The sequence below is a fragment of the Theropithecus gelada genome, chromosome 15, assembly GCF_003255815.1.
Source record: "Theropithecus gelada isolate Dixy chromosome 15, Tgel_1.0, whole genome shotgun sequence".
Taxonomy (NCBI): domain Eukaryota; kingdom Metazoa; phylum Chordata; class Mammalia; order Primates; family Cercopithecidae; genus Theropithecus; species Theropithecus gelada.
Genome location: NC_037683.1, coordinates 106,288,861 through 106,314,434, shown reverse-complemented (window position 1 = coordinate 106,314,434; position 25,574 = coordinate 106,288,861). Strand labels below are relative to the sequence as shown.

At 49.5% G+C, this 25,574-nt stretch overlaps 1 protein-coding gene across 1 annotated transcript in view; it reads right to left on the bottom strand.

Annotated features, from left to right (window-relative positions):
- The window catches only part of WNK2 (WNK lysine deficient protein kinase 2), a 138,106-nt gene that overhangs the window by 39,843 nt on the left and 72,689 nt on the right, over positions 1-25,574 (bottom strand). The window contains exons 10-19 of the mRNA XM_025360589.1: positions 23,563-23,718; positions 22,897-23,088; positions 20,490-21,101; positions 17,930-18,223; positions 17,321-17,370; positions 16,316-16,484; positions 16,048-16,164; positions 12,204-12,374; positions 12,056-12,101; positions 11,379-11,498 (exon numbers count right to left, since the gene is read on the bottom strand). Of these exons, the coding sequence (XP_025216374.1) occupies positions 11,379-11,498; positions 12,056-12,101; positions 12,204-12,374; positions 16,048-16,164; positions 16,316-16,484; positions 17,321-17,370; positions 17,930-18,223; positions 20,490-21,101; positions 22,897-23,088; positions 23,563-23,718 (1,927 nt within the window). The remainder of the gene's footprint in view (positions 1-11,378; positions 11,499-12,055; positions 12,102-12,203; positions 12,375-16,047; positions 16,165-16,315; positions 16,485-17,320; positions 17,371-17,929; positions 18,224-20,489; positions 21,102-22,896; positions 23,089-23,562; positions 23,719-25,574) is intronic.

Genomic DNA, 25,574 nt, shown 5'->3' with positions numbered 1-25,574 from the left:
TTGTGGTATTAATTTGCATTTCCCTACTGAATAACCATCTTTTCATACACCCCTTTGACATCCACATAATCTTTGGTGAAGCATCTGTACCAACCTTTTCATTAGATCGTTTCTTACCATTGTCTTTTCAGAGTTCCTGATATTATCTGGATACAAGACCTTTATCACATATATGCTTGGAAAATATTTTCTCCTAGTCTCTAGCCTATGTTTTCATTCCTTTTGTGTCTGTCAAAGAGTAGACAGTTTAAACTTTGATGAATTCAGTTTACTGATTTTTTGTTTTACAGATCATGCTTTGATGTTGTATCTTAGAAATCTCTGCTGACCCAAGGTTACACAAATTTTCTCCTAGGTCTTCTACTATAAGTTTCATTGTCTTCAGTGTTACATTTAGTTCTCCATTCTATTTTGAGTGGATTTTTGTATATAGCATGCACTATGAATAAATATATATATTTTTTTTTTGTATAAGGATGATCAACTGTTCTAAGACTGAAAAGATTATCCTCTCTTCCCTGAAAGTCATTTAAATGTTTATCAAAAACCAAGCATCTGTAGGCTGTGTGGGTTGATTTCCAGACTGTTTCATTTTGTTGATCTATTTGTCTTTGCATCAATACCACATTGTCTTGATTACTGGAATTTTATAATAATTATTGAAATCTGGCATTGTTAGTTCTCTGATTTAGTTCTGTTTCCAATTTTCCATGTCCTTTGTGTTTTCATGTGAAATCCAGAGCTGGCTTCTCAGTTTCTACAAAGACTGCTGGTCTTCTCACTGCAGCTCATTGGCTCTGTAGGTCAATTTAGGGAGAATGAGCACTGTAACAATCCCGTGTCTTCTGACCCATGAATAGGGCACTTGTTTGGATCTTCTTTAATTTCCGTTAGCACTGTTCTGCAGTTTTCACTGTACAGATCTTGCACATATTGTCAGGTTTAACCCTAAATAATCCATACACAAATAATTTTTTAGAATTTCAATCTTTGATTGTTGTTAGCATACAGAAATACAACTGCTTTTCATATACTGATCACGTATCTCACCACCCAGCTCACTTATTGATTCTAGTTGTGATGGGGATTCCATTTGTTTTTCTACACAAACAGGTTTTCTGTAAATAAAGACGGGTTTCGTTCTTCCTTTTCAACCCGGATGTGTTTTGTGCCCTTTTCTTGTGAACTGCCCAGAAGCTCCAGGTGGATGAAGAGAGGTGGAAGAACAGACATCCTCACCTAGTTCCCGATCTTTGGGGATGCTTTTCGGCTGTTCACCATTAAGTACGATGTTGCCTGTAGGATTCCGTATATTCCCTTCATCAGGTTGAAGAAGTTCCTTTCAATTCCAAGTCTTCTGAGGATGTTTACAATTGTTGGGTTTTGTCAACCGCTTTTTCTGCATTTATTGAGACAACCATATGAATTTTGTTTTCTAGTTGATCAGTATGGTGAATTACACTTCCATAGCTTTTTGAACATATGAACTACAGTTATAGTAACTGTCTTAATGTGCTTGTCTGCTAATCCTAATGTCTGTATCAGTTATGGTTTGGTTTAGAAGGTTGCATTTTTCTTATGTTGTCCTGTCTCATAATTTGGATTGGATGCCAGATGATGTAAAATATACCATATTGGGTGCTGGATGAATTTGTATTCCTATAAACATTCTTGAAGTGTGTTGTGGGATGCAGTTAAGTTACTCTGAAACAATCTGATTTTCTCAGATCCTGCTCTTAAGATCTGACAGGTGAGATAAGAGAAGCACTTAGTCTAGGGCTAATTATCCTCCAGGACTGAGGCAAGCCCCTTTTTTGTACTGTACCCAAAACCCCTTGAATTATAAGGCTTTCCAGCTGGCTGGCAGCAACAGACATCCCCAGGCCTGTGTGAGTTCCCAGGTCCACTGCCTCTGATCCTTCATGGTGGGCCACTCCTCGGCCTGGGTGACTTTCCTCACACACAGTGTTCTGCTAAATCATCCAGGGGAATCACCCGTTATCTTCAGACTCTTCTCTCCGCAGCTCTCTCCTCTCCAGAACTCTGCCTTGGAAATTCTTGACATTTGGGTCTCTCCACATTCTCAGCTTGGTCTCCTCACTCCACAATCTCCCAAGCTCGGCCGGGGCTCTTCCTTCCCCGCTCTGCAATACAGACTTTTTCAAGGCAGTGGGCTGAGATAACTGTAGTGACTCTTTTCAGTCTTGCAGGATCCTTCACTGACTGATGTTCAAAGCCTTGAAAAAAACATTGTTATATACATTTTGAATGCTTTTTAAGTTGTTTTCTGAAGGAAAACAAATCTAGAGCCTACTATTCCATCTTGGCCTAAAGCAGAAGTATGAGGGCCCTTTTTATTGTTGATGATTTCTGCTGCTTTTCCCTTATGCTATCTCATCGCTGTCTCATTATCTGCCTGGTCATCTTTTTCAACACATGTAAACTTAAAAGAACTTTAAAACTTACCATACAGTAACATTAACTTTTTCTTTACAGGTAGGGTTCTATGAGTTTTGACACACATGTATCCATTTAGTTACCACCACAATCAGGATAGAAAACAATTCCATCACCCCAAAACACCTCCTTGCATGTTCCCTATAGAAGAACACTCCCCTAATCTCTGGAGAGCACTGACCTTGTTCCTTATGATAGTTTAGCTTTTTAAAAGTGTCATTATAAATGGAATTATACAGTACGAAGCCTTTGGAGATTGGCCTACTTCACTCAGTTTAAGGCCTTTGAGGTTCACCCATGTTGATCAATTTACCAATGATATATTGCTTTTTCAAAGTACCACAGCTTTTATCTATTTACCTACTGCAGGAAAACTGGGTTGTTTCCGGTTTCGGCAACTGGGTAATTATGAGTAAAACTGTAATCGTTCATACGTAGGTGTTTAAGTGAACGTAAGTTTTCATTTTTCTAGGGTAAAAACTGAGTAAAATTGCTATGACATATAGTAAGTATATCTTTTATAATAAACTGCCTAGCTGTCTTCTAGAATGGCTGTATCATTTTTACATCCCCCCAGAAATGTATGAGTTCCAGCTGTTCCACAGCCACACCCAGATTTGATGCACTTAGTCATTCTAACAGGTGTCCAGGGATGCCTCCCTGTGGCTGCTTTAATTTACATTTCCCCAGGAGTCAGTAATATTGAACAACTCTTCATGGACTTAATTGTCATCCTTATATGCTCTTTGGTGAAGTGTCTGGTCATCTGCTCAAGTGAGTTGCTCTTTTTTTTTTTTTTTTTTTTTTTTTTTTTTGGAGACAGAGTCTGGCTCAGTCGCCCAGGCTGGAGTGCAGTGCGTGATCTTGGCTCACTGCAATCTCTGCCTCCTGGGTTCAAGCAATTCTCTGCCTTAGCCTCCTGAGTAGCTGGGATTATAGGCGCCCACCACCACACCCGGCTAACTTTTGTATTTTTAGTAGAGACGGGGTTTCACCATCTTAGCCAGGCTGGTCTTGAACTCCTCACCTCATGATCCACTCGTCTCGGCCTCCCAAAGTGCTGGGATTACAGGCGTGAGCCACTGTGCCCAGCCGAGTTGCTCCTTTTTTTAATGCTCATTTTACTGTTGAGTTTTGAGAATTCTTTACATATGCCTGGCACAGACACCATGTTGGATATGTGATTTGCCATTATTGGCTACCAGTCTGTGGCTTGTCTTTTCATTCTCTTAACAGTAGTTTTCACAGAGCAAGATATTTTAATTTTGACATTGTATCCATTTTTTCTTTTATACACCATATTTTTGGTGTCAGGTCTAAGAACTCCTGCCTGGCACAGATCAAAAAAGATTTTTCTCCAATGTTTCCCTGTGAAAGTTATACAGTTTTTGCATTTTACATTTGATCCACTTTGAATTAAGTTTTGAGTAAAATGTGAGGCTTAAAGATTCATTTTTTTGCATAAGGATGACCAATTGTTCCAACATCTATTGAAAAGATTATCTTTTCTTGGATTGCTTTTGCATCTTTCTCAAAAAAATCAAATGGCCATATTTGTGTGGGTCTATTTCTGGGCTCATTCTGTTCCACCGATCTGTGTACCAATCCCTTTGCCAATATTATACTGTCTAGATTACTGTAACTTCATATTAATCTTAATATTCAGTAATGTGATCCCTCTAACTTGATTCTCCATTTTCAAAATGATTTTAGCCATTTCTATGTCCTTTGTACTTCCATATAAATTTTAGAATGTCAATATCTACAAAAAGTAGTCTGCTTTAATTTTTGTTACTGCAATGCATCTACAGATCCAGTTGGGGAGAAGTGACAGTTTTACTATGTTGAGTCTTCCAATCCATGAACACAGTGTGCTTCTCTAGTTAGGTAACCTTTGATTCATTTCATTAGTACTTTGTAGTTTTCAGCATACAGATTCTGCATGTTTCATTAAATTTGGATCCATGTATATCCTTTTGTGGGGAGCTACTATAAATGGTAGAGCCTTCAAATTTTGGGTTTTCAATTGTTCACTGCCAGTATATAGAAATATTGAGGTATTTTTGTATGAGGACTGCGTATCCTATGGTATTGCTAAACTCACTTATTAGTTCTAGGAGTTGTTGCTGTAGAATCCATGTCATCATCTACATACATATGAAATCATGTTATCTGCAAATAAGATAGTTTTATTTCTTTTTTTTTAATCCACATACCTTTCACTTCTGTTTCTTGTTTGTCTTTAAGTCTGGCTAAAACAGTTCAATGCTGAATAAGATACGTGAAAACATATTATTGCCTTGTTTCTCAATATTAGGGAGAACACATTTGGTCTAATATGCTGTAAACAGTGGGTTTTTATGTTGTATGTGTGTGTGTGTTTTACATTAATCAGACTGAAGAAGTACCCTTATTTTCTTAGTTTGCTAAGAATTTTATATATATATATATATATATATATATATATTTTTTTTTTTTTTTAAAGAAACCTGGGTCTTGCTATGTTGCCCAGGCTGGAATGCAGTGGCCATTCACAGGCACAATCTTAGCACACTGCAGCCTCGACCTCCTGGCCTCAAGTGATCCTCCTGCCTCAGCCTCCCAAGGAGCTACAACTATAGGCATGTGCAATTGTGCCTAGCTTGTTTGCCGAGGATTTTTGTCATGAATGGATGTTGTATTTAGTCAAATGATTCTGCTGTGTCAACTGTTATGATCATATGTTTCTTCCTTCTTTAGACTATTAATATGGTGGACTAACTCTTCAATATTGCTCTCCCAGCATATACCCACTTTCTCATGGCATACTGTCCTTTTAATATAGTACTGAATTTGACTTGCTAATATTTTGAGAATATTTGCCCTCTATGTTCATGAGACGTATTGGTCTATCATTCTGTTTTTTGGTACTGTCTTTGGCTGGTCCTAAAATCAGGGCAGTGCTGGCTTTGTAAAATGATTTGGGAAGCGTTCTTTCCTCTTCTATTTTCTGGAAGAGATTTTGTGGAAGTGGTATTGGTGTTGAATCTCTTTTAAATGTCTGGCAGAAGTCACCAGTGAAACTATTTTGGCCTGGAGAATTCTTTTTGGGGAGATTTTTAACTACAAATTCATTATTAAAAGAATGAATTCAAAAATAGGTATAGGGCTATTCAGATTATCTATTCTATCTTAGATGACTTTTAGTAGTTTATGGCTTTTGAGGAATTAGTCTCTTTCACCTAAATTGTTTAATTTGTCTGTAGGCTTGTTCAGACTATTGCAGTATTATCTTTTTATCCTTTACAGTAATATACCTCTTTTATTCCTGATATTGGTCTTTTATGTGTTTTCTTTAGTATTGGTATTTCGTTTTTTCCTTGCAGTCTTGCTAGAGGTTTATCATTTTATTAACTTCTAAAAAAATAAGTTTGTTTCATTGGTTTTTGTCTATGATTTTTGTTTTAGATATCATAGCTTTCTGCTCTTGTCTTTATTTTCTTCATTATGCTTGCTTCAAGTTTATTTTCCTATAGGTTTTCCTTGTTTCTACCTAAGGTAGAAGGTTGAGTTATTGACTTGAGTCCTCTTTTCTCATCTAAGCATTTTAGTGCTATAAATTTCCCTCTAAGTACTGTTTTAACTATATCCCACAAATTTATTATGCTGTATTTTCATTCTTGTTCATTTCAAATTGTTTTCCTTCCAACTTTTTCTCTTACCTGTAAATTATTTATAAGTGTTATTTAATTTTATATTGCACTGTATAGGAGAACATACTTGACATAATTTCAATACTTTTAAATTTGTTAAGTTTTGTTTTATAACTCAGGCTATATTAACTGTTCTATACGTACTTGAAAAAAACTGTATTCTGTTTTTGAGTGGAGTGTTCTATAAATGTCAATTAGGTCAAGTTAGTTGTGTTTTCAGATCTTCTATATTCTCGCTAATTTTCTATTAGTTCTATCTATTATTGAGAGTGTTGGAGTCTCCAACTATAGTTGTGGATTTGTCTATTTCTGCTTTCAGTTCTGTTAGTTTTGAAGCTCTGCTGTTAGGTGTGTATACATTTAGGGCTGTTATGTCCTTTGATGAATTTATTCTTTATAAATATGTAATGTTAGCTGGGCACAGTGGCTCACTCCTGTAATCCCAGCACTTTGGGAGGCTGAGGCAGGTGAATCATGAGGTCAAGAGTTGAGACCATCCTGGCCAACATGGTGAAACCTTGTCTCTACAAAAAATACAAAATTAGCTGGGAATGGTGGTGTGTGCCTATAGTCCTAGGTACTTGGGAGGCTGAGGCAGGAGAATTGCCTGAACCCAGGGAGGCAGAGGTTGCAATGAGCCAAGATCACTCCACTACACTCCAGCCTGGCAACAGAGTGAGACTCCATCTCAAAAACTAAGTAAGTAAATAAATAAATAAAGTCTTTTTTTAACCCTGGTAATTTCTTTGCTCTGAAGTCTATTTTGTCAGAAATTAAAACAGGCACTCCAGCATTCTTCTGATTTGTGTTTGCATGGGCTATCTTTTACCATCCTTTTTCTTTTGACCTTTCAGTTCATCAGTATCGTTGTATTTGAACTTTCTAGTAGATAGCATATACTTAGCTCAAGTTGTTTGGTTTTTAAATTTAATCCATTCTCATAATTACTTTTTTTAATTGATGTGTTAAAACTGCTACCTTGAGGTTAATTATCAGTATGTTTAGATTAAGGTCTGCCATTTTATTGTTTGTTTTCTGGGTTTTTTTCTCTCAGTTTTTTAATTAAAAATTATTTTATTTCTCTTCTCATTTCCTCTTTCGGGTTATTTGAATTTTTGAGACAGAGTTTCACTCTTGCTGCCCAGGCTGGAGTGCAGTGGCGCGATCTCAGCTTACTGCAACCTCCACCTCCCGGGTTCAAATGATTCTCCTGCCTCAGCCTTCTGAGTAGCTGGGACTACAGGCATGTGCCACCACACCCAGTTAATTTTGTATTTTCAGTAGAGACGGGGTTTCTCCATGTTGGTCAGGCCGGTCTCAAACTCCTAACCTCAGGTGATCCCCCCACCTTGGTCTCCCAAAGTGCTGGGATTACAGGCATGAGCCACCACGCTTGGCCTTTGAAGTTTTTTAGTTCATCTTATCTATTATGATTTTGCCTATACACATCTTTTTCTACAATTCTTTCAGTGGTTGCTCTAGGAATTCCAAAATATATACTTAACTTTTCACAGTCTACATGGAATTAGTAATTTGTCACACTGGTGGAATGGAAGGTTAAAAAAAAAAAAAAAAGAATTAGTAGTCTATCACTTGAATTGGAATGTAGTAATGTATAGGTAACCTGCCATATCATAGTTGTGTTATATATTACATCTACATACATTGAAAGCTCTATCAAACATTGTTACAATCTTTTTTTTACTTCAATTGTCAGAAATGTTTTAAAGAACTCAAGGAGAAGAATAGTCTATTATATTTACAACTTCTGTTGCTCTTCCTTCAGCCCGGATATTCCAGGTTATCTCCTAGTCTCATTTCCTTTCTGCCTGAAGATCTTTAGTAATTCTAATTTTAGAGTAGATGTGCAGCCCATGTATTCCCTTGGTTTTCTTTATTTGAGAATGGCCTTACTTCAGCCTCATTCTTGAAGGGTATTTTCCCTGGAAACAGAATTCTGAATGGTCAGTTTTTTCTTTCAACATTTTAAAAATGGCCTGCTGCTTTCTTCTGAACACCACACCTTCTGGTGAGAAATCTACAGTCATTCGAATCACTGTTCCAATCTAGGTAATGCATAATTTGGGTCTGGCTGTCATTACTTTTCAGCAGATTGATTTGCATTTAACCTATTTGGGGTTTGCTTAGCTTCTAGAATCTGTAGACTGATGTCTTTCACCGAACTTGGGAGATTTTTAGCATTATTTCTTCAAATATGTTTTCAGCACTACATTCTTTTTCTTTTCCTTTTGAGACTCTAATGACACACAAGTTAGCCCTTTAGTTATTGTTCCACAGTTCCTTGAAGCTCTGTTTATTTTTTTCTATCTTTCTCCCCTGTTTTCCAGTTGGACGATTTCAGGTATTTTAACTTTCAATGTTAAAAATTCCATTTGTTTCTTCTTCGCATCTTCTGTTTCTTTGCAGATACTTTCTACTTTATCATTTGTTTCAAGAATGTTTGTCACTGCTTTTTCAGTTATATTTATAACAGTTACTTTAAAGTTTTTGTCAGATCATCCCAAAATCTACATCATCTTGTCACTGGCACCATGGCTATCTTTTTCCATGCAAGTTAACATTTTCATGGCTTTTCATTTGCCAAATTATTTCTAATTCTATTCTGAACATTTTCATGACATTAGGAAATCCTGAGACTTGTTCAAACCCTATGATGAACATTAATATTTTTGCTTCAGTAGGCAATCAACCTAGTTAGATTCAGACTGCAAGTTGCAAGCTGCCTTCTATGGGCTGTGGCTACAGGTCAGTTCCACTTTTAATGCCTTCGCAGTACTAATCGCATCTGAAACAGGTGTACTGGAACCTGGGCGAGGTCTACTCATTAGCTCAGTTGCCAAAGTTTCTTACATGCTATTAGGATCAGATGCATGCATGCACAGGTTGGGGGTGAGCCCAGGAGTCCATAAACAACTACAGGGTTACTTTCCCAAACTCCTTTTCTGTGCTCTCCATGATACTTCCTGGTTCCCTAGGACTCATCTTTCCAAACCTCTGAACAGAAACCACCCAATTCTGTAACTGTGCCATGAATGACAAGGTGGCAAGAGGACAGAGAAAAAAAAATGCGACAGGTTTTGGCTCTGTGCTCCTGGAGCCCTGGCTTCCTCAAATAAAGAACGGTTCTCTGCTCTCACTATTTTGGCTCCTGCATGTTCCTATTACCTGCTGCTCCCGTTACCTCCAGAACTGTCTGGGTGCTGGTGCAAGAGAAGCGGGGTGAGAAATGGGGAGGGGTTCTCTCTCTTCTCTGAGCTTTAGGAGTTGCCTTTCCTGGTCTGGGAGCTGGAACTACAGGATCTCTCCTGGAGGCTTTCCTGCCTGCACCAAAGCATTTGCTTCTGGTCCTTGGGCTGTACTTCGTTCAAACCAGGAAATATCAGAGGAAAACATTCAACTCACCAGCAGCTCAGTGGCACTTTGAATTCTGGGGTGTGTCCCCAATCTTCCCATTGCTAAAATTTTCCCAAGTACTCAGACAGCTATGCCACACATCTGTCCAGGATTTACAGTGCATTTCAGTGGAAAGAAAAATGAGTGTGTGTGCTTCCTCTACCTTACCCAGAACCCAACTCTTTGGTCATTTTTACTATGTGCCAGATATTATATTCACAAAATTGTTCATACAAGTCACGTGAGGCCCAGAATAATATTCCTTCCTGCAGAAAGGACTTTCGTGCACATGCCTGAACCCACAGCACTCCAAGACCATCCTAATGAGGGGCTGAGATGCTCTGAGGTGGGCTCCTCTCTCTGCAGGCCTGTCTCCTTCCAGCTGGTCCTTCCTTCTCCAGAACAGCACTTCAGCAAGACCACCCTCAGGGCCCTGGACTCTATAAGCTCCCTTTCTCTAGCCTGCTGAGGCTGCTGAAGCCACACAGCCTCTTAGCCACCCCTGCAGGAATGAGAGATGCTCCCTGGGGAAAAGGAGCCAAAACTAGGTTCACGTCCCTATGTCTCCATCCTTCCTTGGATCCCAGCCTAATAATTCTCCACTATGATCAGATTTCAAATGCCTTCACACAGATGACGTTTATCATTTTTTGGTTATTCTCAGTAGATGGTTAATCTAAATTAACAGATCTGCCACCAATTTTTCCTTTTTTTTTTTTTTTAATACAGAAAGAAACCAGCTCTAACAGGTTTCCTGAGGTCACTCAGTGCATAGATGAAGGAAAGAGGGTTTAACTTCTTTCTATGAACCATACTGTCCCCTAAACTTACACCACAGTGTCCCCTGCACGCCTACGTCACAGGAAAAATTAGCTCTTAGAAGGGTTTTTCTTATAATTGGGTGTGTATGTATTTAAATTCAGAAGTAATATATGAACATATACTTATTTAAAAATTCAATCTTGTAGGCAAGGCTGCTTCTCTCCGATTTCTCAGCCCAGGCTGGGCCCAAGCCTTTTACCTGAGGTCACCTTGTTTCAGCTCGTTGCTTCATTTGGATTTTGTTATTAGGCTGACCTGTCCCCCATGGGAACGAATCTCCAAAAGATAATGGGAGTCACTGGAAGCACACGATATGAAATTAAAAATGATTTACAGATATTTTTTATGAATGTGCTATAAGGTTATGTCAAGTTATATAATCAGTAACTTACCCCTGCCAACTGATAGGGAATTAAACCTTAAATTTGTTCAAGTGACTATTTTCAGCCTCCCAAAGGACTATCAAGATTTAACTGACAGCCCAAAGCACGGGCTTGTTGGCATCAGTACAGGCAGGTGCAGGTGCAGATCAATGCACAGTGATAAACGTCTGTGTGAACACTTTAAAATCAGAGTCTCAGCACCAACAGGGACTTTCCCATCCCACCCCCCAAAGCAAGCAGAATCAGCAGAGGCGTGTCTGCTGCAGGTGTGCGGCGCAGAGGAAAGGGACAGGAGCAAGGAGTTGCCAGGTTAACGCTGTGAAGGAAGGACAGTGGAGATCTTCAGCACACACCTGTGTGGCCATGCGAGCCACCTGCTTGGTGGGGTAACAGGGCAGACTCAAACCTGGAGGCTGCTTTGACTGAGCTGATTTGGCAGAAAACAGGGACAGGAGCACAGCCCCACAGGCTTCTCTGTGCCATGGGTGACAGGGCAGGGTGAGCCCCCTGCATAGCCCTGGGTACTGTGCACATACCGGCTGGGTCATGCACAGAAGGAGGCCTGCACGTGAAACAGGGAGGGGTTTGCGTGGGTGCGGGCTGCTCATACCTTGGCTGGCTTCTGGAGGCATGGAGCTGAGAGGAAGTGGGGGCGAAGATTCAGGGGCCTCGGGGGCGGGGTGCTCAGCCACTGGACAGATGATGAACCACCTCTTCCCAGTGTGCAAGACTGAAGGGCAGAACAGAAACAGCATGCTGAGTGAGTGAGCGTCTCCAGGCCGGTGTGACCCCCATCACCTGCACCAGACTTGCCACAGTGGGTCTGGGGAACTCCTTTACATTTACGGGATTTTCTCCAGGAAGGGTGTGGGCAGAGAACACTGTTCCCAGTCATTAATCCCCATCACTTCCCTCCATGAAGCAGGTGGTTCCCCAGGCCCCCTGGTAAAGAGGCCTTGGTGATTGGCTTCTGCCTGCTCTTCCCTCACACCAGAGGGCAAGAGGTGCACAGCCGACCTGGGGTGCCTCACTGGCAGCCCCCGAAGCTCCCAAGAGGACCCCTGGCATAGGCTTGGTTCCTGGGATGTCCAGGGCACCATCCATGAAGGCCTGATGCTGGCTGCAGATGATAGCTCCTCAGACGGGGCAGCTGTCCCCAGACTGGGGCCCCTGGTCACCACATGCTTCCATAATCCCCCCATGCAATGGCCAAACCCCTGATAAGATGCTGAGCGAGGACTTTCATCAAATGCCTGCTAAAAGCAGGGAGGGAAGTTGCAGACTCACCGTTCTGCTGATACACGGGGGCGTTGGTTTGGGATTGCCGGCTCTCCTGAATGAGGTAGAGGGTCAGAAATGAGCTCACTGAGCTGCAGCGCCCACCTGCCCAGCCACTGCACTCTCGCCACATCCCACCCCGATTTCACAAGCTCACCTCCCCGGCGCCCAGGCCACAGGTGCTGAGGTGTGGCGGGCTGGTCCCTGGGTCAGAGCCACGGTCAGCATCCGTGTCCTCGCTGAGCATGTCCTCTGCCTTGTCCATGACATCCTTCATCTGCTCGATGAACGTCTCCCGCTCGGCCTGCAGGATGAAGTCATGCTCCACCTGCAAAGGGACATACTGCCGGTGAGGACCGCCCACAAGCCAAGACCGCCCTGGGTCTTCATCCAGATTGACGGATGTCTGCCCTGGGAAGACATGGTAAAAGGGTGTGGTCCCCAAGACAGAGGCTGGACAGCACAGCAGGTGACATGGATGGCCCCAGGATGAGAGGAGAACAGCCTCATCTTGAGAAGCAACTCCGTTCTCCAAGCATGGGACCTGGGCCAGCACTGCCCTGCCCCAGCTGCAGCTGGTCACAGACCCTGAGGCCGATCCAGCCATCTGCAGAACAGGTGAGTGCATAAGATGGAGGGGGCCAAGGATGGGGACTGGGAAGAGGGGAAGGGGTCCATTTGGGCACAGGTGCCCAGGCAGTCATGACAGACAAGCAGGGTGGGTTTGAAAGCAAAGGCTCCAGCCAGCAGGAGGTTGTGGGAGACAGAAAACAACAGAGAGATGGGAAGGTTATAGCAGGATGGCCACACGTCACCTCTCGGTCTGTGCACACCCTGCTCTCCCAGCCTCAGGCTTTGACTTTCAACTATGGCCCCGGCACACAGGCAAGCGTGGCCTGATGTCCAACGAGCAGCTCCTGTCATGGCTGAGGGGAGGTCCCACACCACAGCCTGAATGCCACAAAGCCTCCAGACCAGGGACTCAGGACACGTCCAAGTCCCCAACTTTCACAATGGGCACGTGACCCCGGGCTCACACCAGGCTCTGGCTACATCCTTGGCCACTCAGGCAGAGAGAATGCTGTGCATCTCATAAAACCATACCAATGAAAGAGTTCAGCCTGTGCCACCACCCAGTGGGGTCCAGACCTTGCCCCTTTCCTGCCATGGTACCTCCTCCCACGCACTCACCTCTGCAGTCACCAAGATGCTCTAGGCCCTGCCTGGGGCATCCATGGTCTCAGATCCCTTCTGGGATGGGCACATCTGCCCTATACTATAACAAGCTGGCTGCAAAGCAGAGCTCCTCTGCGCTCCACACTCCCCTGGCACCCCAGACCCCAACCCCAGCAGCACCACCTGCATATACCCCTAAACGAAGTGCTGGCTTGTGCTGTGTTCCGTGATTCACTGCTTAATTTAGTGTAGCATGTGACTGCGATGTTGTCTAAGAGGAGTACACTGTGGCCAAAGTTGGAGCATCCAGCCAGCTGTGACTGGAGTGCCACATACGAGAATTTAAGCAACGTTCCAATTTTGTGAAACTTTCACTAAACAAAACTGAACTAGAACCCCTTTGCAACTAGAAAATGTTTTCATATTATGTTTCTTTTTAAGTATGTTGAGAATAAAATTAACTTGAAAACAAAACAAAAATCTAAAACTACAGGGTCCAGGTAAAATCTGGCATTAGAATCCACGCCAATTAAATGAAACGTCTGCAGTTCCACCTTTACTAAGGGGCTGGCAAGGTCATCATGGTCAGAATGATGAATCCAAGGCCTGCCTACCTCTAACCACTGATGGGACATTCAGGACAGCCGGTACCTCACGCTCACAGGAAGACAGTCCACAGGGCGGGCAGAAGCTTGTCCCGCTGGCCACATACCCACCCTTCAACTTGAGTCCCTGGAGCCAGTCTGTCCCTGGGATAGGAACAGGCTACGAGGAGGAGGGCTGCTGGACTGTTTTTACAGACCAAATTTGTGTATCTGTAGCATGCTTACTTCAGACAGGTATGTTAGGTGACTTGGTTTACTAAGATGACAGAAAAAGCAATAAAATGAGAGGAGTATCCGAGTGCTGAGTGAAAAAAACAAGGCTTGAGAAGATGCTATTTTTACAAAGCACACAGCTAAAGACAGCCACATTGCTTACTGTGCAGGACTTACATGTGTGCAGCTCACAGACTCACACACAGAGACACACAAGAAGACTGAAAACCAGGGGGCCAGTGGATACGACACAGGTCGATGTGGCTGATGTCGCGTGTGTGGCTTCCTGCTCCGGCAGACGGGCGCTGGAGGCATCAGCCGCACACGCAGCGCCAGCCGCACATGCAGCATCAGCCGGTGGCTGAGTGATAACTTCACGGGAATGCACTTATTATTATGCTTTATCCTGTTTGAAACACATGTGTATGAAGTAATACAAGACACAGGTTAAAAACACAGTAAGATGAGAGAAGAAATGTTCTCCAGTTTCAGCAGCCCAGCGAGGACCTGGTGTTCGTGCTGCACTGACGAACCAGCTGCTTGCTGCTGACAAAGGCTCCTCCCTGACTGAAGCACAGCTGGCGCCTCTGACCCTCCAAATAGGCTTGACTAGGCCCCATCATGTCTTCGGCCTAAGCCAGCTGTAGCAAGAATTCCCAGCCTTTGTATCTGACCATATTCCTCATCTCCCACCTTTGAGGTTGAACAAAGCCTCTCACCTGCCGGCAGCACCGATCCTGTTACGAGAGTTTCTCCAGAATCCCCAACCTTGATGTCTTCTCTTAGCTATTTTCCAGCCACCCATCACCATGCTGCTCCTCTGCTACCAATCCCCTGTGGTGTCTGCTGCATTCGGAGTTAAACTCATTCTCTCTGGCCCATTGCCACAGTCCTGAATAAAGTCTTCCCGACCACTGTAGCAAGCGTCAGAAGAATTTCTTTAACGCTGCAGGGGACGATGCCCTGGCCCTGGGCTCTGGGAGGGCTTTGTCCAGGGTGTCTCTGCAAAGCAGACCCTAAGGCAGGGACTTGCTGCCTAGGAGCAGAAAGCCAGGGGCTTCCCCTGCAAAGCCCACAGGAGGATTTCATGAAGCCAGGGCAGGGGTGGTCAAGGGGATGCAGCCCAATGGGGGCAGCTTTCTGATGATGTGCAATGCAGCAGCCGCAGGCAGGCACATGGGGCAATCTATCTTATTAACTTGAATGGAATATTCTATTCCCTACTCATGCCAGCCCACTCCAGGCACTTGGTGGCCATCTGGAGTGAGCGCTACAACACTGTCCAGTGTGCTGCTGGCCCCTGTAGGACCTGGCTCCCTAAACCTCACTCGTGCAGGAATAACGGTCTGGGGAGAATGTCCTCCTGGGAGGCAGTCATGGATGGACCAGGAAGTTTGAGGAACACATGTGCATCCTTTCCATGTTTCTTCGTTGTGCTTTCAGATGGAGAGTCTCTGAGGGCCCGAAAACCATCCCCACTCCTAGCCTGGGTCAGGTGCTGGGGACAACAGGTGTGGGGCTGTGAAGGCCTACAAGGTGCTCATGGACTCAGGTTGGTCTGCACAGGCAGGGAGGGGTGGCTCCAGAGGGAGATGCAAGCAGAGCTGGGAGGGGATATGGGACATGAGTCAGGGCTCAGAACTCGCACCCCAGCTGGGGAGGCTGGAAGAAGCTCTAAGTAAGGACCATAGGACATTAGACTCCGCGATGTCCTCCCCATGCCTCACTCAAGGAACCTACCCACAAGGCTTCCTTTGGAAGCCCTCAGGGAGCAGCATCTTAGAATGGTTAGAACATCCTTCAAGCTGTTCTTCCAAATCCAAAGGGTTTCCGCCCAGTGTGAGGAAGAGCCCGAGGCGTAAAAGGTCAGCACTGTCCCCGAAAAGCCCCTGGGCCAACCGACACCTCCACACAGGGCCAGGCTCGACATGTGACCTGTGGCGCTCTGCTCAGGCCCACACATGCCCAAGGAACACCAGGAGGCAAGCCACCTAGACTCAGCCTCACCATATACGTGGCTATCTCATCAGGTGCGTCCCCATCCAAGTCGAACTTGAAGGTCACCATCTTGTGGTTGTGCGTCTCCAGCTGGCACTCCACCATCTTGTCCCCAGTGTTGCAGACCTGGAAGGGGCGCCATCAGCACCTGCCATGTGCGCACCCGCCATGCGCGTACCCACGCGCGCACCTGCCACACCCCCACACCCCCACCCCGCCACGCACCTCCCCGCCACGCCCCGCGCGCCCCGCCCCCCTGCGTGCCCCGCCCACTCACGTTCAAGATGGTAAGCCGGGGCCGGCTGGCCCTCTCCTGCCGGGAGCGTGCGCGCGTGGACCTGCGGTGGTGTTTCCGGGCTGCCCTGCCCTCCAGCCTGCCCCCTCCAAAGGCGCCTTCGCAGCTGTCACTCAGCTCTTTTCCAGAAGTGACATCAGAACCTCCGTAGCTGAGCAAAACCCAAGAACATTAATGGCACCAAAGGACAACCAGCACGTTGGCAATGGTGGGGAAAGTCAACTTCTTCGGAACAGTCTGGAGTCTCCAGGGCCCAAATTCGTGACCTACAGAGGCAGCCCCTGTCCTGTGCGAATACACCAAGCCTGCTTCTGGGCACCCAGCTCCCTGCTGCACCCAAGTGGCACGGGCAGAGGGAAGCACGGGCTTTCTACTAACTGCGTGACCTTGGTCCTCTCAGTCTCCTGACCTGTGAATCTGCCCCGTGCCTCAGTTTCCCCATCTGTGCCACAGCAACAGAAACACATCCACCACTGTTGTGAGGCCAGTCCATTTTGCAGTTTGCAAAATGCCAAGCACAGGCAGTGCCCAGAACCCCAGAAGGGTGGAACAAATGGTCACGGTTCAAAAAAGGATACAGTTCATTTTCTGAAACACCTCTGTCCACAGCCCAGGAGGCCAGGAGACCCAGGATCTGGGCTGGATTCAGCCCTGTACGTAGGGAGCCACCCTCCCAGCCCCCTCCTAGCCTCTGGGCACTACCAACTCCGCCCATAGCCTCTCCGTTCTGGAACATTCTCAGCACTGCAAACGAGAGCAGGGACCCAGAGTCCAGCCAGGGGCCTCTGGCTACCAAACTCCAACAGCCAGCAAGACCCAGAGAGAAGGCCCCTGAGGCTCCACCATGTCAGGTTTGAAAAACCCCTAATGGCATCAGGGCGAACTGCAGTGGGTTTCAGGTGAAGCAGCGGCAGCAGCCAGGCTGAGTGGCTGTATGGGCCTGCGCCCCCACCCCCGTCCTGCGAGGTCGAGGCTGGGCCACAGTACCTCTCACAGCTCTGCGGGAGGCCGGGCGGCTTGTCCTGTGAGGCCTGCTCCTGAAATAAAAACCCAGAGAAAAGAGAACGGGTCACACGGGCTCCTGCCTCCCTGTGGGCACAGCCGCGCAGTCAGCTCTCCCTCCCCACCGCCTCAGCCCAGCCTGCTCCCCTGCCTTCTCCTGTCTTTTCTGCAGCCAGGTGGGTACAACCCGGGGGGCATCACAATGGGAGCAGGCATGGAGGTTTTTATCTTGTTGAAACGCTTGGACCCAAGTGGATTAATAAAAGCTGGGAGCCACTTCCTTTCCAAAAATGTTAACCCACTTTGATCATCCCTCAAAAAGGACACATTGGTGCTATGAAAGCTTTTCACAGTCTCTGGCATCCTGTCCCAGGGAAAGCATCCTCTAAACCTGTATCTATAAAAATCACAGCCTCCGTCTTGATGTGGCTTACAGAAAGTATGAAATCTAGGGAGACGTGAGAACAGAACCTGGGTGACTGTCCCAGAGCCGAGCAACCCCAACCTCTAGGACTAAGACCCCAGGTCACTGTGCGGACCCCCGGTGGCCGCAACTGCCCAGTCATGGGACAAGCTGGGGGGAGGGGCACACACCTCTTGGGCTGGTTCCACCGTCAGCTGGACAGCTGGGCAGGGGCTGGCGATCCCAGGCCCGCCAGGCAGTGGCGGGTTTGCTGGTGGCAGAAGCGTGGCGGTCTGGGTGGGCACACTCTGCGCAGAGACGGACACCGTGGCCAGGGAGCTGGGGAACTGAGGCAGGAGCTCAGGGGCGGTGGGCAGCAGCACTTCCGGCAGAGGCGGGGAGAGGACCGCAGCCGGTGGCACAGGCATGGTGGGGACCTGAGCGGTGACATCCACAGCATAGGGAGCTGGGTGGCCAAGCAGAATCTGGGGACACAGGGGACAAGATGCAAGTCAGGGCCGGTGCTGCCTTCACTGAGGGAGCCATTCCCAGGTGTATCTGGGAACACCCAGGCCAAGATGGGAACGCCCCTCTCCGGTCCACACCCTCCCCAAGGGGAGTCCCTGTCTCAGAGCACATTTGCCGGATGGAGTGAGCAGAAGCAAACAAACATAGGCATTCTCACAGCCCTTTCTGTGGAAGAGTCTATTTGTGTGGAAAGGTCAGGAACAGGGCTCTATGAACCTGCCAAGCTTGGCTGAAGGGTCAGAGAAGAGGACACACAAAGCATCAAAGCCAGGCCCCCACCACCCCTTGGGGCCCGCGGCAGCCTGCCCCATCTGGCCCCCTGGTCAGAGCGCGCATAGGGCCTCAGAGTGCGCACCGACACCTGCCGCCTTCTGGAGGGCGACGGCGGCTTCGGCTTGGCTCTCTCACTGTTCTCATCTCCCTCTAAAAGCTCTTCGGCAGTAAAAGGTAAGACAAGTGGGGAAAGAGGAACCATGGACTGGGAAGTGCAAGTACCCTCTGTCTTCTTCCCCCATTCTGGAGGTGGGAAGGCTGAAAATGTAGAGGAACTTCTCACCTCTCAGGGCTGGAAGAAACAGCCACATTCACTGGGCCTGCTGGCCCTGAGACCCTCTGTTGGCAGCCAGTTGCCGGGTCAGAAATACCAAGCCCCAGCCTGGCCGGTGGCCACTTCCCTCCTGGACAGACAGACACCCCAGCTGCTGCATTCAGGGGACCCCACGGGGTGGCCGGCCCAGCTCATCAACAGACTTCTGGACCCTTCCCCAGCCAAACAGCAGGGACAGCCACTGAGTCTGGCAGTGACCCTCACATGTCACAGGGCACCCCTCTGTAGCCACTAACTGTGGCCAGAAAGGCTCTTCAGGTAGGAAGGCCCAGACAGCAAGGTCCCCCTCCTGCTCCCTGCTGTGGCCCTCGGCTTTCTGAGAAACAGACCTGACTGTGAACCAGCAGGCTCTGAGCTGCCGCTAAAACCTGCTGGGACCAACAGTGCTTACTCAGGTGGGCCACAGGACGCACGCGATTCTTCCCACTCACTGTCTAATCAAACGCCACCCTGCTATCCAGTATGTACCACCCCTTCCTTCTCTACACACAAAGCCCTCTGGAGATAAGACAGCAAGAAGTGATGGACAGGAGGGACGGCTCACAGCGGGGCAGCTCACTCCAGACTGGATTCAGCACTAACAGCTGGGGGGCACCTGGCACCAGGGATGCTTCACCCCAGACCCCTTCACATTAGGGCCACGCCAGCCACTTTCCTGCAGAGGCTGAGACTCGAAAGGCAGGGCTGTGCCACAGTTACAGGACTGACAGGGCTCAGAGCTGGGGTAAGGCCAGGTAGGAGGAGGTCAGGTGAGGCGGCCCAGGTGGGAAAATGCCAGGAAGGATGGGACCCAGGTAAAGAGGCCCAGGTGCGAGAATGCCCAGGTGGGAAGGCTCCCATGCCAGCCTCTCTCTCCTCACTCAAGTTTGAACAGAATAGTCTGCAAGTCCCAAAACGTGAGTGGACTGGGTAGGGGTGCAGATCCCCGTGGGAAGGCCTCCCACCAGTGGGGCGCATATCCTGTGTTCCAGAGCGCCCCTTCACAGCCAGCCAGCATGCTGCCATGAGGTATCCACCTGACCTGACACCAGGACATGGCCCCAGGTCCCACCATGACCACCCTTGCAGCCAGCAGTGCCATCTGCCCCCAGCCCCCACCCCGCTATTGGCCTCGCTTCCTCACCCTCCCTAAGATGGGGTTGTCACCCTGCCTCATCCTGACAAGGTGCTCTTTGAAGGGCAGACCTCAGACAGACGCCCTGTGCCCCAATGCCAGCCACACCAAGGCTGCCAGACCGGGCCTGGGTGAGGGCAGGTACAAAGATGCCACAAGAGCAGGGGCCATAGAGCCGTGGGAAGGGAGGGACACAGAACCTATCAGGCACGGACTCCTGCACCTCCTGAGCATTCAGAACACAGAGGAGACGCAGATGCCCCGCGCTGGCGCCAGCCCCCACCTCCCTCAACCTCACACACATCTCTTCCTGAGAGGGGCCACCCCGGGCAGAGCTGCCTCCTTGCCTGGCCCCCAGCTGCCCCTCAATCAAGGTGCTCAGGGGTAGCACAGGCCCAGCGAAGGGAGCGGGAGGACAGAGCAGCCAAGAGTCCTTTGCATCTCTGGGTCCTGAGGGTCCCCAGACGCTGGGAGGGTGAGCCCCTGCCCAGCAAGTGATTACCTGGCTCCCTGGTGCAGCAGCTGGAGCAGCTTGTTCAGGAAGGTGGGGCTGGAGGGGCTCAGGGCGCACAGGCAGTGCAGGCTGCGGGGGCAGCACAGGTTGTGGGGGCAGCGTGGGTTGTGGGGGCAGCGTGGGTTGCGGGGGTAGCGTAGGTTGCGGGGGCAGTGCCGGCTGGGGAGGGGTGGCCCTCATATTCTGCACCGTGTGGTGGGGGGAAGGAGGGACATCGGTGGGTGCCATCTGTGGGAAGGCCACTGGGTATACAGGTTGGGCTGGGAGCTGGGCCACGGCAGAATGAATGGACAGGGCGGCCACGCCCGGTGGGGCTACGGCCAGCAGGGGGATGGTGGCCGGTGCATTTGGCACAATGGTCCTGCAGGGCACGGCCAGGGGTGTCCCAGGGGGGTGGGGCAGCTTCACAGCCTGCAGAGGCAAGGCTGGGGACGCAGCGGGGAGTGGGGCAGCGAGGCTCGGCAAGATCACGGCTGGAGAGAAATACTGAGGTGGTGGCACGGGAGGCACGGTCGCAGTCGGCAGGTCTGGGAGGGCCGGAGGGTGGCCGTCGATTCCCGCCAGGGGCGTGATGGGGGGCACAACAGGAATCGGGGGCATCTGAAAGAGACACAGAAGTGTGTCAGTGTGGGCCCCAACCAGGGTCCCTGACCACAGCACTTGCATGCAAGGACAGCCACAGTCACTGGGGACGAGGGGACATGGGATGAAGAGAGCATGACCCTTTCCCTCCGAGACACCTTTGTGTAGCTGCTGTTGAAGGGAACCCAAAGATAAACCCAACAGAAGCAGAAATCCCAACCATGTAAAGCTCTTCAAATAGAAAAGGAAAGTTGGCAGGCTGGGAATGACCTGCTAGATCACCCCTGGTCCAGTGCAGGGAGATCTCCCTGTGTCCACACTCACGACAGCCCTGCTGGGGGCTCTGAGGGAGTCAGGGGCAGCTCACATAGTGTGAGCAGCAGGAGCGGTGACCACGAGTCATAGAGGAGTGACTTCAGAGCCCTGGAGAGTTTTCATTTGGAAGGGCTGGGACTGCCAGGGCCACCAGACTGGCCCTGAGCATCTGAAATCACCTTAGCCTGATCCCTGCAACATGCACAAATTCAAGTTGAAACCTAACTTCTCAGAGGATTCTCAGAGAAAGCAAATCTTTGAGCCCCCTTAGCTGGCTCAGGGGACACCCCTGTCCTGTCCAGCATTCCCCACAGCAGGGACTCCCGAAACCTCGCCTCTATCTTCTCAGCAATGCATGTGCCTCCTGGGGGTGGCTGACACCCAGCGACGTGGACTTAGCATTTCCATCTTTGACAGCCTTCTTGTGCATGCTGGTGTGTGTCACGGCCTACACCTCCATGTAATCAAGAAGCAGCAAAAATGCACACGAACTCCTGTCTGTCTGAACGAGCAAGATAATGATTTCACTAGACTCTGAAGCTGCCTAACGTCCTATGGTGACATCTGGGCCTGAGCAGGGTGAGACAACACAAAAGAATCTTCCAGGTGGGGCTCGTGAATCACAGGAACACGCGCTTGCCCCATCTTCAGAGTGAAGCACACTTCTAGTCTGGGTCACCGAAGGCCTCGGGAACACCTAGAATCCTCCATGCCATTTACCTGGGCAATGGTGCCCTGGCCCTGGAATCATTCTGCACCAGTTACATGCAGTCGGGTCCCTCGAGCGATGGACAGTGTCCCCAGAGACAGACAGCAGAAGTCACTTCTGCTGTGTGAGTCGAGCCTTGCTGGCTGGGCTTCCCTGCAGTCAGCAATGCCACAGGCTGGCTCTGGAACTCCAAGGAGCCACATGCCGCACGGCCCTGGGGGAGCTCCACAGGAAGAACGTTCCTCTGAGGCAAACTCACCTGCTTTCTGTGCCAGCCCAGCAACCACCTCAAGACTGCTGTCCACAACCTTGGACTAACAAGCCTTTTCCTATCCTGGATGAGCCTGGGCACATGGGTACGCTGAGGGCAGATGGGCATGTTGCTGGGAGGGTGCCGGGTGATGGGGTGCTGGGCTGCCCACCCTCCCTGAAGGACCCCATCCGACACTCACAGCCCAGAAGGTGTCATGGCCTGGAAGGACCAAAAGCAGCCTGCCAGGTTGGGAGAGAAGGTGAGGCTGGAGGGCAGGAGACAGCAGCCAAGCCACCCACCAAGGGATACGTGGCTGGTTGTGTGGGTCCCTGGAGCATTCCTGGTGCATATGACTGTGCACAAAGCCCACGCTGCCCGGCCCGGACTCCCCAGCCCAGCCCCAACTCCCTGGCCAGCCCGACCCCAGGTCACAGGTCACATGCACAGACAACCCCCTCTGTGGGTGTCCTGGTGCACCAGCCAGAGCCTGGCAAAGCGTGCGCCACCACTGATGGCAGCCATCAACCTAGAAGTACCTGCGGAGGGACTTGAGCAAGCGGCTGCAGGGGCGCCTGTGGCATCTGGAGGGGCTTCAGCTGAGCAGGGGCCCCCACCTGGGAGGCTGGAGCCAGGTACGGTGGCAGGTGGGGGGGCACTGGCTGGAGGGGGCCCACGGGCTGTGGGGCCAGGACCTGCGGCAGGGGTGTCGGCTGGGCCAGCGGAGGAGGCTGGAAGAAGAGAAGGTAGCTCCTCTTAGACCACCAATCTGCCCAGACAAGCGCACCCCACTGGTTACACATGACAGGATATCAACCTTCAACCTCACATGTACACGGACTCACATTCACACATACCTGCACTCACACTTGCACAGTCACACATACACACATTCAGATAACTCCAGTCAGCCTGGAGCCACGACACAGCAGATCTTGCAGAGATGTTCTGAGTGAGCAGAGCCTTCCATGTGCAGGGTGCTGCAAACACTATGCACGCACGCAAACGCACACACGTACACACACACATATACACATGCACATACGAGAGTTACCCCCATCCCTCGGCCACACCAAATACCTGGGGGAACCACAGAGGATGTGAGCAAAGGGTCTGACGGAGGTGCTCACAGACCTGGGCCCAGGGGCCAGCAGAGCTGACTGCCTGCCTGGAGCGACAGTGGCCACAGGAGGTGCCACACTCACCTGCTGGCCGGGGGGCGCTGGCTGGCCTGGACCTGTGGGCAGCGGGGTGCTGGGCGGCGGCAGCACGGGGGCGAAGCTCATGGCTGGATCCGGGAAGTGCTGCTGGAGGGGCGGAGGGCAGGCGGGGGCTGGGACGGAGCCCACCGGCAGGCTAGGCTGCAGAGAGCACCAGGGCCACACTCAGCAGCAGCTCTCAGCCACCAGGCCCCCTCCCAGGCAGGGGCAGGGTAGCCTCATGTCATCCCTGTGCCTGGTCCTCACCAGGGTCCCTCTTCCCAGGAACATGACAGCAGAAGCAGTGAGGCGGCCCTGGGCATCATTCATAGCAGTGAAGGGCCAGGAACAGCACAGTACCCAGCCCAGGGGCGCCCGGGCACGTCAGCCCCACAGAACGTTACACAACCACAACAAAGGCCAGCACAGAGGCTTTGCAGAACCGTGGAGAAAGGCTCCCGAGGACATTAAACTGGGGAAGCTCACGGTCCATATGACTGTGACTACGTCAGATGAAAACATATACACAACTCACAAACGATATGAAGCGAAATGGGCCCTGGAACAGCGTGTGGGCAGTCCGGCAGCGGAGCGAACACAGACCACAGAAGAATGGGAAATCTAAGCTCTCAGAATGGGTATTTGCTGCCATTGAGGAATTGCTGCAAATTTGTTAATTTGTTGGTGTAATAATGGGATGGGGCTTTGTTCTCTAAGAGTCCTTATTGTGCAGAGGCGGAGGCTGAATCATTTACAGGGGAAGCGTCTTGCTGTCTGGGATTTATTTCAAAACAATGAGAATGTGAGGAGCAGGCGGGGCTACAGAGGATCGTGGCTGTCCCACCCTGCCACGAACGTTCCCTCCCGTGCGGTTCTCTGGATCACATGAGTGACAACATGCCCGAAACTGCTCTCCTCACTTGTCTTTTGCGGTGGGTGCTTTATGAAAGGCAGCGTGGTGTGAGTGGTTGGAGCAAGTGTATCTGGGATCGAGCTGGGCTTCTGGATTCACCTGAAGCCAGGGAGTGGAGGATGGGCCTGACTGGGCCGGACCATCTGTCTACCAGCTCTGAGCACTGTGCACAGCCCAGGAGCTCGGGCAGGGCCTGGCAGCCTAGGAGCAAGTGGCCTCGTGCTCCCAACAGCCCCCAGGGCGGCCTGGCAGCCCCATGGCGGCTGCTCCTCCTTGGCTGCTTCTCCTGCTTCACTGGGCGCTGCAGGTACATCACCATGGCAACCATCCCAGGAAAGGCACAGGGGTGGTAGGGAGAGCCCTCAGTGCACCTGGGGACTCCTTCCAGGCCTCATCCTTTTTGAATAAGTTGTCTCTGTGTCACTGGGTAGGAAGACTGAGACTCGGGCCCCTGGTCCAAGGTGACTGTACCTGTGATGTCCCTGCTCAGGTATCTTGGCTTCCAGGCTGATGCTGACACCAGCAGCATCACCCAGGCCACAGGAGAGGGACTTGAACCAGTGTGAGTCCAGGCCAGGAGTGCCTCATGTGGCATCACATGGCACAGGAAGCCCTAACCTAGGCTGAGGAGGAATGAGAGCCAGACAGAACATTCCAGTCCAGCCCCAGTTCAGCCAATCCTCAAAGCCAAGAACCACCACTCTGGAGCAGCAAGTAGCCTTTTCTTTTTTTTTTTTTTAATTTGTTATAGAGACAGGGTCTCGGTTTTTTGCCCAGGCTGGCCTGGAACTCCTGGGCTCAAGTGATCTTCCTGCCTCAGGCTCCCAAAATGCTGGGATTACAAGCATGAGCCACCACATCCAGCCTCACCTTTCCTTAAATGAGGTCTTTCTGCTGTTTAAAATTGTATTTCACTTCATTTTGTGAAATGAAGAAAACGCAAATGCAAATTGCAAATGAGTGCTGGGGCTGCAGTCAGCAAAGGCAGACTCGGCAAATAGCTTCAACTGCTTTTCCAAAGGGCCTTTCTACACCCTTCTGACTGAGCAGACCTGGGAAGGGCGATCCCACATGCAAGGGTGCAGCAGGGCAGCCAGCAGGACAG